Source organism: Galleria mellonella, unplaced genomic scaffold (assembly GCF_026898425.1).
Source record: "Galleria mellonella isolate WM207_F2 unplaced genomic scaffold, CSIRO_AGI_GalMel_v1 utg38, whole genome shotgun sequence".
In the NCBI taxonomy this organism is placed as follows: Eukaryota; Metazoa; Arthropoda; class Insecta; order Lepidoptera; family Pyralidae; genus Galleria; species Galleria mellonella.
The window spans coordinates 8,974,169-8,986,664 of record NW_026442090.1 but is presented as its reverse complement, the minus strand read 5'-3'; the positions used below and the strand labels follow the sequence as shown (position 1 = coordinate 8,986,664).

Sequence of the window (12,496 nt, the reverse complement as noted above, 5' to 3'; positions counted from 1 at the left end):
ATATTTGATAGTAAAACTATTTTTCAAAAATTAACAAATAAATATTTCCGCTTTATAGTAATAGAATAAATTTCATATATAAGTTTTACACTATATTGTTTATGTCGAATTTACTCAAGTTATAAATTCGGGGATGCTCAACTAGTTTCGAATTCAGTAGTTATTATAACTATTACTTTTACCGTAATAGTTTATAAGAATATCAAATGTGTCGAACTGTAGTGAATGATTATCGGTGAGTCTAGTCATTCCTGATTAGAAATAAACGAATTTCATAAAAATAAATTATACAAAAAAAAATATTATTTCTTTTTTATAAGAAACTAACCTGTGCAGCACCACTTCTTGAGGAATGTTGACTAGGTGAATTAGCCACTGTTGGGTACTGAAAAATAATTATATAATTTATAGACGGATATTTGATTAGGACTGTTACTTCTCGTATAGGTATATAAACAGAGGGTCTACCATGAAATGTTTTCCGAAATTTCGGAATCAAACGAAATTGATGTTAAAATTACATAATATACACTGTTTCAAAATGTTAAAATATCGTTGCTTTGAACTTTTATTGTAGGATTTATGACAAATAAAGTGGTAAGCTTCATTTATTGGACTGATTTCAGTATGAACAAAAACACGAAATTGAGACCGAAAATTCGGAATTTTATTTTATTTTATTCCTTTTTTTCAATGTTACAAGTAAATTAGAAATTTAACATTTAATAAACATTAATTTAGAATTTCGTAGCAAAAGTCTACCTGTGGATGTGGTGCGATACCCAACTGTTGGGCCGCTGTAAGTTTCTCTCTCTTGTGATGTTGTGGAGAATGGTGTCCAGTCCGCCTCTCCCCCTTGCGTCCATGCGATGGACTCGGCGGCGCTTGAGCTGGCTGACTCTGCAATAATTGTTAATTTATGTTATTCTATTTAGGTTTTCTTTCAGTACAATCTGTCTATTGACCAGTCTGGAACATACTCTCAGACATATTTCAGCACAAAATACGGTCCGGAGTTATCTGTATCAGTGTAAAGACGTATTTTAAACTTAGATCATAAGTCAAAAATTAATAAGGAGAACATGAAGTTTACTTGATTAAAATACTTAAATATAATAGAATGCAAATGGAGAGCAAACGGAATGTAGATACTAAAGAGCTATTAAAACCATCACAAACGTAGAATACTTTAACGTTATGCTCTGTAATACTGCGAATGAATACCAATGGCGGAGTCCCCACCCCTGGAGAGTCGGTGTATTTCTTCCAGGTGGTGTCCTGACGAGGTCCTGGTGGTTGCCGTTCAGTTTGCTGGGCACAGTCAGCCTTACTTCTTGTGCGGCCAACTACTCTGTACACGACGCCACTGCCGCCCTCCATACTTCTATTGCGACCTCCAGCACGTCTGTAAAAACATTATTTAATTAGAAAATGTAATATAAAATGTAAACACAGTATAAAAATAACACAAAGTGAACAATTGAAAAACCCTTTACTATTCAGAATTGATTTTCAGTTTTTTACGAATAGTATGAAATTGTTAGGATAGGAGATGAAATTGATTGACGCCTAGCTTTACATTGTTACTATTTTATCAGCTGTTATCTGTTCCATTGCTGAACATAGAACTCCCCCATAAGGAAGAGTTTTGCCAGTATATAACTAGTAACGTAAAATTTTATACATTCCTCGCTCCTTTACTACATTACTCCTTTGTATTTATCTACGATATCTATCTACTTATATGACTAATTCCTTTGATGAGAATAGAAATGCTGTAATGTAAATAAATAGCGAAAGATTCAAGATTCAAGACAAAATGGAACTCCTTAATAATAAAATTACAATTTAATACTAACTTTGAGGATAAAGCAGGCATAAAGGGCTACCCACATCATTTCTCTAATATCAGGCTACCCAAATCATAACTTCCTAATCTGTTAAATATAATTATGATTTTACACAGCCTTGCGAAACGACCTTTGCGTGATATAACCAAAGTTCAACGATTAACATGAAACACTTTATTTCCAGCTTAAGAAGTTTATTTAGCGTTGCCAGTAAACGCTACCTCATTTAGGTTCTGGTGCAAAAACTGAAACTTAATTAGTAAGCAGTTTTATTATTTTCCAAAGAAACAAGTTAGAGTTCTGATTCTATAAGATTTTTTACTTAGCCTTCAAAAAAACAAACTCCATAAAAAGCGCCTTATCACACGGGTGACTTAAACATGAGTAGATTTTATCGACCCTTCTTTGTTTGCACTTAGAAATCTTTTACGCTCTATGAAGCACTTTTGTATAGGTTTATCCAGAAAATTTTAAAATGCATTAAAGTTACTTATGAACATTTAAATTGACTGATTGATTGATGAAAAAGGACTTTTATTTGTTTCAACCAATTTCTCCCTGATAGATTATTAATTCGATGTATATATAACCTGTTGGCTTTAGAGATCAAAGCAGATTGAATACATACTGCGCTTTAGGCTCGAACACAAAGGCATTCAATTGGTGGTTGTTCATATAAAGGGTTCCCTCAAGCCGTGCAACATGTCGCTGTCATCTGACCTACATTTTCGAATTTGTGGATCCAATATTCAGTTCTTTGATGATTATATTTAGAAAAATACATCTATTATATATATAGTTACTACATATATATATATTAGTATTATAATTATAGAAGTATAATAAAAATAATAGGTACTTAAAATTTTGTGTAAGTTTTACTGATCTGGGCTTTTATTCTTTAATTTCGTTATTGTGCAGAATTTTATTTTAATTTGTTTGTTTTGTCGATCTTCTTTCTTTCATTCCAGTTTTTAATAAAATTATAAATTTATTTTGTAAAACGAACAAACTACTTAGATTCATTGGTATATTTACAAGTAAATACATTAATAGTTAGTGCTTCATAAATATACATAAAATTATATAATTATAACTTGTTTTTAATCGATTTCAAAAAAGGAACAAATACTCAATTTTCATTTATAAACCGATCTGTAAAATTATACTTGTATCTAAAAGGATATACTTTTTGGTTGATCTTATAGATTTAATTTTGACTTCAACTGACTTCAACTTTTGCCACGGTTGAAGTCAGCGTCTTATTTTTTCGTAAAACTGAATCTTAAAATATAATATCTTTTAATTGTACGTTAAGTATTATTTACTTTGTTTATTGAATCTACACTTCATTCTCCTAAATTATCGCAGTTATCAAACATTAATATTGTTAGTCCAACTGAAAAGATAACATTTTTGTATTACAAATAAACAAGTGCGTTCTCAATATTTACACCTAATTATAACAAGATATGTAGTAATTCAAACTTAATACGGTATAAGAATGGGTGTATTCATTTTGATCATTAATCATTCGTTATTAGAATCTGAGATCAATGGAACCTTTATGTTGAATAATAGCACTCGGCTATTTTTAGTAACGTAAAGAGGTCGCTATAGTTTCGCCTACTGCGATAAGAAGTATATATTTCAATTAGAAATAGGTATAAATATGATCAATCATTATCGAGTACCTCTTGGAGTACGATACGTTGTAGGTGCTTAGTTATGTGTAATCAATATAATTAACCCATAGATTCTCAACGTGGCTGATAACACCCTCTTGTGTGTGGTTGAGACTTTCAAAGAAGCAGTAGAAGACCAAGAAAAATTAGAGAAAATACTACTATTTAATAAATAAATTATGGCAATAGTTGTTTTTATTTCGCGACAGATGTTAAGCAAAATTAAGACGGGGTTTTCAGAAAATAATAAAAATGACAAAATGGGTAGTGAGAAAAATAAGGTTGAGAAACTATGTATGAATAAGACTGTTAAATATACAATTACATCTAATGTTACAGGATACTTCATCATCATCATAATCATCATATCAGCCATTAACTGCCCACTGCTGAACACAGCCCTTTCCCTTCGGGGGTTTGGTTAGTAGTTCCCCTGCTTTATAGGCAGGTTGGCAACCGCAGTAGGCTTCGGTGATGTTTTAAGAGGGACGCTGCTGTCCATAAGATAGTACATTATAAATCAATTGTTTTACTTTATATGTAAGAAGCAGACTTAAAAAGTACTTAATATAGTAGATATATCTACAAATAACACAACTATTTGTGATAGTAAAGCACACATATAATCTTTGCTAATGCTAATAATATGTAATATTATATCTGTTGTGATATAAATGTTGATATATTAATACATATTAATTATTACGTGCAATATAAAAATTGTATTCTAACTACAAAGTGATCAAAAATTACGAAGTGTCACGAAATATATCATTCGTTATTTATCGGCGGGTATATAGGTACTTATTTAGTTTCAAAAATACAGTTTTAACGAACTCTACTGAGCAATGACAAATTATGCTGTGTAATAACCCTAGAGTTAGTTACAAAATATTAAAACAATCGTATTAGTCTGAGAATTCTCATTACTCTCGTTTATAACTGTAGCTATGTTTACATTCCTTCGAGATACGTAAATCAAAAAGAAATGTAACTCTTATGTGTGAAATGAATGACGCTAAGAAGTTTTTTGTAGACTGTAGGTTAAGCAAACTGTTACAGATTACGTGGACACTCGAGCCTTTGCGGTTACAAATACTGCAGTGTCCCACTTTATCGCGAATGCAAATTTAAAAAATAAATGGATATTTAGCATTTGAAAAATTTAAGTGATTTCACGTATTTATATATAAATAAAATAATTGTCTTAAGATTGTAATTAATAATTACATACCCTACTAAACTAAATATATAAGATATAGATTTAAAAACACGTACAAAGTGCATCCTAGTATAGGTAAATGTACTGACAAAGAAATTACAAAGACTTTATTTATAGCATAAAGTTTGAATTTGTACTAACTGTGTAAAGAAGAAAAATTTTATTTTTTGCATATTTATTTGTAATGAATACACTTTAAAACTACTCAACCGATTTTAAAATTTCTCATGTATAGAAAGCTATATTATTAGCGAATATTATAGACTTTGTTTTGTAGGTAGTAGGTATTGTTGGCTTTGTTTTTAAAAAATAATTTAAAGTTTCTACAAAAATTACACTAATGTAACCCGAAGTATAAAAAAAATCTATTATAGCTAATATAAAATACTATATCCGTTTATATATCCTTATATATCTTTATATCCGTTTATAAACAGATATACCTGTGCTCGCCAAAGCGGATCGTCGGTATATTATAAAATTTATTTCAAAAATGGGTATCAGAAGTGTTTATTAGAGCCCACATCGTTATTCTGAGCAGAGATAACGTACACACGTATAAACAAAGAAATTATAATTCAGGAAGTTTGCAAAGGATACGCTATTCCCCAAGCGTATTCTCCTTTATCCCTGTAATAACAGGTACGCAAGCTATAATCGTAAGACACGCTAATCTGGGTCTCCACAACCCCGGGTCTTCACTGTTTTGTGATTTGAAACATTGGCGTCGTAATGAAAACTCGACGCCTGAAGCCGTTCACTAATGATGACGGATCCACTGAAAGAAAGAGACTGCTACCACCTCATTATCTATGAACTGAGCAGCTCCCTCATTATTCTTTCCTTCCTACTTTACCATTATTTGTATATATATATATTACGAACGTCTGGGCTTTGACTGCAGTGGGACCCCTTATAATGCATACATGTTTTTTTATATTATGGAAATTAACATGAATGAAAGATATAAAAACAGGAATAATTGTAAAAAATCGTGAGCAATCGCGAGAAAAATAAACACCTTATTTTTATAAAAATTTAAGAAAGAATAGTGATATTTCTATTAATATCAGTACAATTAAGGAAGATTATTAAAAAACTTTATATCTATCCATTATCACAACTTATCGATACTTATGCAATCTTCTATTTTAATGTTGACAAAAATAATATTAAACAAAACATTAATAAATACGTAGATAGGTAAACTTTGAAAGGAGACGGTAGCTCTAACTAGTAACTACTGCAAACCAGCATCTATTCAAAAGCAATGGATTTCCTAGCGGCGCATTCAACTTGAATTCACATCGATTATCGATAAAGCGATAGCTTCTCCGACATTTTATAATAGAGATTTAAATTTAAATATTTTTAGAAACAATTGTTAGAAGTTTCAATTTCTATAGATGTAAATAAAAATTACAAAACATAATTAACTATAACCAAATTAATCCGTTACATATGCATTTGCTTTTATGATTTTACTTACTTAAAAAAATCACGTAGGCTAGGTTCTATGTAGGTAGCTATGTTCAATTTGTATTATTTTACAATTTTATAGCTAAATGCAAATTTTGTGAAAAAAGCACGAAATTATTTTTGATAACTGTAGCATACTGTTAAGTTAAATTAAAAAAATATTTTATACAAATATCAGATATATTTTATTTAGTGTCGTCAATATTCAAACTAAAATAAACTTAGAGCTAACAATAACAGTAAGAAAGAGTGGTAGTAACAATTTTGAAATATTGTCATAGAAAAATTCTAATTATAGAATGTGTATTTAGAATTTTTCTTTATTTATTTTACTTCATTAGAATCATAGCACATATATAGAGGTCACTGTTTTTACTTTACATATATGTATGTTCATTATTTTCTCGACCATAAAAAAGATTTAGTGTCACCCGGGGCGATCAATTATGCTCTCATAGTGCAAAGTGAAGTAACGTGTACTAAAGTTTAGACAAGCCTTGTCACAGAGACGTGAGTTAAATATAAATATCAACTAAATCTGCAAATAGGGATTTCTTGCAAAGTTAAGTTTACAAAATTAGAAATAATCCTTAGGTTTATGATCCTTCCAACCTGACGATAGCAGGCTGCAATATCAGTGCATTCCCCAACAATACCCAAATACGTAATTAAAACTTTTGAAATGAGAATTGTTTACAAAATATGCTCCGAATTTTCACAGGGTTCCTAATAACTTTTTATTAGAGCTACATATATAAGGTCGGATTATGTAGGTATCTGCATTTAAACTATATTACTAGTGTCTACTATACTAGTTTTAATTCATGTCAGTATCCTATGGAAACCATGGCTCTAGTGAATTATTTTTATTTATCTTTTTTTTTATGTCCCCGTATATGAGAAATTTATTCAAAGACTACTGTTATAATTTTCCATTCGAATTCATTAAACCGTATGGGTTGGACAAACAAATTGTAATTCATTAAATTGATTCTGTCTCTCAAATTCAATAAGCGATAGATTACAAGTTGATTATTTTACAGTATGTTATATATATATAATATTATTTTATAAAGATCGACATAAATAAAAAATAATTATGAACTTTGTAACAATAATGCATACAACACAAAATTAGAGAGTAATAAAAGAAAGTTCAAGAACCGTTAAAAATGTAACGAAATGTAGTTTCTTATAGCTGTTAATTATCTAACATCTGTACAGGAATTTGGTAATAAAACAAATTAGCAATGGAATGTGTATTGTGCATCCTACTATAAGTTCAAGAGGCTTTCAATAATGGGTTCGTTTATTATCAGCAATCGGCAATCAGCCAGCATTGATCGAAAGACCAGAAGACAACCGGCCACTCAATAACACAAACCATGATTCATATGCCTATCTGTACATCTAATAATCGAAACCCTCCATAAAACTTGACCGAATCGATAAAAGCATTCTACATTTTACAAAATACAAGAAAACGTAACAAAACAATATTAAATGACTAATGTAACTAGTGAGTTAGCCATACATCGCGATTTGGTCGGTTGATTTTCATTTAACTAGGGGACAAGTTTAACGCAATTATCCATCGATATAACGTAGGTCTATGAAATAATTGTACATCTATTGACAATTAAGACTTGAAGTACGTATCTTAATTATTTTGATCATATGATATAATATGTTTTTGTTCTTATTGTTGTAAATTCTATAAGTACTTTTTTAAGACATTTATTACTATATGTGTGCCCTTTTGTGATTATAAAAGGTCAATATCAAAGTTAAGTCTTTAATATCTAATAAATACTATTCTATAAAAATGAAGAATCATTGTTAGGGGAGAACGTAGGGTATCTCGCCCCTACACGTAACCCTGTGGATGCTGAAGCAGTATAATAAACAGAGTCCATAAACATCTTATATATTACGAAAAATAATGTGATTGTAAAATTTAAAGGCATAATTAAATTACATTTCAAGCATTTCATGTTTGTGGCATTCGTGCAATGAAATTATAAATATGTAATATCAACGCAGGAATGGTGACCACATGTGACAAAATCGCAATACATTGACTTCTATAACACAACCAGATGTTTACAAGGTTATTGCTCCACAGTCAACAAAGTTTAATCTAACAAAAATAATTAACTAGGAAAAAATAAAGTCTCACCAAAGAAATACAATCCATCTTCAAAGCAGGAAAAATTCAAATGTCTTCTAGAAGTTCAATTAATTTCTAAAGCACCGTAAGCTTATAAGGTTATAAGGTCTACCGCGACAAGCAAAGACACGTAGCAAGGCAACACTGATCCTTACATATAAATTCACAAACTTATCTAGTTATAAAATAACAGCAAATTAATCGTCCCGTGTATGACAATAAGTATTCGCGATCACCACAACAAGCGACAGAAGGCACAACGCGTATGGTCCACTACATCGACTAAGATACCCTTAAACTAACACCAAATAACAGTATCATGAGTTTACAAGATCAGAAAAGAACACGGCTGTTTCTTTGCGCTCCTTTGTTAAGTACGGTCCAGCTTCATGGCGCCAGCTGTGATCGGCGTGCTCGGTTCGACGAGCGTGCGTCTCGCGACGGAACGATCGATGCCGACAACAGATTTACATTTTCCGTCGAGGAAATCGGGAAAGTTTGTCACGTGCGTGTGTGAGCGCGGGCGGCGAGTACGGCGCGCCCGCACGCCGTTAGTGCGCGGCGGCGAGTGCCGCCCGCCCTGCCTGTCGCCGCTGCGCCGAACCGTACCCGACGTACGATCACCATACTACGGCAAACCACCCGCTCACACAAAGCTTACACAGCCATTTACACAATCACTTATACTGATATGTTTAACATACAGATTAATTTCGACTATTGTACCGTCCGATTACTTCAATTAATTATTAAATTTTAAATTTATTATTATCATATTCTTTAAAACTATCTATTTACAAAATGTAGGAAAACGAGGGAAAAGATGACAGCAAGTAATATATGAGTGTCATTGGAAACTGTTTGATATTAAACGCCTCTGCGGTGAAAGTACAATTTTATGCTGAGATCGTTAAAGTCCCGAATGGTGCGTTGCTGTTGGGGGTGGTTAGGGTCAAAGCGGTGTAGATGGAGCAGTCGAGCGGGGCAGGGGCGGTGTGAGACGTAGGAGTATCGATTTGGGTCACCCCGCCCTCACCCCTAACATTGTAAAAGTGTGAGTGCGCCATGCGAGTTCTCACTTGGAGGTCGTTGTGTGCACTGCACGGGAAGCAGAGTCCAAATATTAACAAAAGCTTTATCCACATCAGTAGTTCATGAGCATTTGTCAAATGATGCGTCCAAAAGGTTTGTTTGTAAATGTCGTCAAGTATGTGTCAAAAATTACGTTTAAGTGCTATTACGTCATCATTGGGCGATACGGCTACCTAAAGCGAATATACATATAAATACCTTCTAGATATGAATTATATCCATAAAATAGAAGATTTATGTGATTTTTTAAATATCTGTAACTATATGGATGTGTTCATTTTTATTACCGAATTTGTGAATCATCAAAATTTTGTACGATATAAGACTAACAAAAGATAATAGATTTCCTGCTACTAGTGCTATGCTTTTATGTAAGTTCAAATATAGATCTATAATGTTAGAGAATAACTGAAGGCGTGTCGACCACTTGTGGATTGAGGGAGACTCAGACAAGCACCAACGCGGAAAATGAATTTGCTAATAAAACATACTCGTATTTGGAAATCTATGTGGTAAATATAGTAATGTCTAAATATTCCTAAACACTACAAGGATGTTGAACAATATATTACAAATATATGTTGTTAATATATGTATGTTTAATAGTAATTCTCATATGAAATAAGTGACTTAAACTGATTTCGCCTTCAGTGTTATTTAATATAATTATAAACATATCTGTATCTACTACTTTATGTATTATATTTATAATTATATACAAATATTTTTAAATGTATAGTCATAGAATCGTTATAGAAAATTTAAATAAATTAAACAATTACAATAAAATTTTCTTCTAACCCCTCACTAAAAACGTAAAAAGTACAGCTATTGCCGGTAAAATCCCTCCCTGGCCATGAATCTCACGCCCTAAGGGAGTGTTTTAATTTCAGTTTTATTAGGGCTTTGTGAGAGTGAGTTTGCATCTTTGTTCTAACAAGATTAGCTAAAAGTACATCTACCATAATATTAAAACTATACACGCATATAAAAAAAAATCCCCAATAGGTTACCTTTCATCAAGCTGCTGGAACTGTGATGGCTGCTGGTAATTCATACGACGACCATAAAGCGAAGCACCGCCTTCCGACATATAACCATCCATAATGTCGTTATTTCTTCCAGATTCTAATTCATTCACATTAATCCTTCGTAAACAATCGCCATCAGACATATACCCTGAAGCTATTTCTAGGTCACAATAATCAGGATTAGAAAAGCCTGGCCCATAATTCATACGTTCTCGTAAGCCCATATTTTCTCGACCAAAATTAGCTTTAACTGTGTTTGCATGATGAGGGTAGCCTGGTATATTCTTTTGTGTTAAACCTGATGTTCTCATGGGTAGTGTTAAGTGACTATTGTAACCTCGTAGTAACGGCCTCATAGGTAAAACATTCATTAATGGATTTTCATCCTCACCAAGAGAATTATCTCGACAATGTGAAGGCGTGCTGGATCTACTGTCAGTTTCGAGCTTTTTATTAATTTCCGTCAAAGTTTTGTTTACATCAAATGATGGTTTCAAAGCAGTATTTAATCGTTTTTGTGCCGCTTCCTTTTCGGAGATCTCAGCTTCAGTAATCACATCATTTAAGTATGTGGTATTCATATCTATTCTTTTATTAGGCACATTGTTTGTAGTTCGCGATATCTCAGATCCCGATTCACTAGAAGGACGGTATATAACACTACTATCACTTGAATTTGAATGTTGCCCTGTAGTACTATGAGTAGAATTTGAATGTGAACTTTCAGACATTTGTGAAGTAGGATTTCCTGGATTCGGCATTGGTGAAACAGCTAGAGTTTGTTTTTGAGATACATCTTTACTTAAATTAGATTGTTCTCTATTAAACGGAAGTGCACTTACGTTGTTTGTAGAATTTAAACTAGAATTGCTTTGTATAGGACTTAATTGACTATTTGTACTTTTACTTATAATATGCCTATCATCTTTAGATATTTTAAATGTTCCTTTTACTGCGGCCGTGGGTTTGGGAATACCGGTGTGGTTTGGTATCCCAAAGTTTTGTGCTCCAGGTGACGTTAGGGGTTGACTTATTGAATGTTTTGGTTGTGTTAATGTGCTTTCTTGAGTTTTATGATCTGGTGCATCAGATTTTTGTTCAGTTAGTTTAATTTGACTTCCTGATAATTTTACCATTTTTGATTCTAACTTTGACTTTGTAGATCTTGAATGATCATCAATTTGATTTAATTTTGTGTTACTAATAGACTTAGGAGTCGCCAGTTTGGATTCCTTATCACGTGAAGGCAGCTTTGGACTGTGCTTTGACCTCTCTGTACTGCTAGTTTTTGTACTAGCTTTACTTAAATTCGTTGAAGATTCTTTTGGAGCTTTAGAATTAGTTAACTTAGATTTAACATTTTTACCAGACTTGTCTTTTGATAATGCCTCGTTCTGTTGTCTTATACTTTTAGGTCCTACTAAATTGGAAGATTTGATATGTGTATTCGGTGTATTTGATTCATTAAGACTCAAACTTGAATCTGATCTTTCACTTTTTGCGGAAGAAAATCCGCTGGAAGAACTAGTACGTTTCGAGACTGCTGTACTTTTACTATGTTGTTTTTCACTACTCAGTTTATCTTTGTTAAATAATTTTAATTTATCCAACATAGAATGTTTTGTAGGTGTTCCATTATGATTATTAGATGTCTGAGAATGTTGTTGCGCTTGAAGGGAGGATGGTATTTTACTGCCAGGTGCAAGTAGCGATGAATTCGGACGGGATCTATAACAATGTAAAAAAGTAATTAGATATAAACTTACTTATATATACACGTAAATAAGTAACGATAAAAAGTAAGCATAAAAAAGGAGGCTAATAAAGTGTTCAAAGTATTAATGTCACCATGTATAGAGATAAAATAATAAACTACAATTATTCAAAACTTCCATTATTAAAATGAAATCACGATAATTATCCTAATTATATGCCCTATTATTTACCGATGACAAGTAGGTGAGTTT

At 32.1% G+C, this 12,496-nt stretch overlaps 1 protein-coding gene across 9 annotated transcripts in view; it reads right to left on the bottom strand.

Annotated features, from left to right (window-relative positions):
* The window catches only part of LOC113522832 (protein sickie), a 197,079-nt gene that overhangs the window by 51,927 nt on the left and 132,656 nt on the right, over positions 1-12,496 (bottom strand). For 8 of the 9 annotated variants that reach the window (XM_031913888.2, XM_031913889.2, XM_052897924.1 and 5 more), the window contains 4 exons: positions 10,512-12,257; positions 1,225-1,405; positions 763-900; positions 329-385 (listed from right to left, as the gene is read on the bottom strand). In XM_031913888.2, coding sequence (XP_031769748.2) covers positions 329-385; positions 763-900; positions 1,225-1,405; positions 10,512-12,257 — 2,122 coding nt within the window. The remainder of the gene's footprint in view (positions 1-328; positions 386-762; positions 901-1,224; positions 1,406-10,511; positions 12,258-12,496) is intronic. The other variant, XM_052897923.1, reaches the window with a different exon arrangement.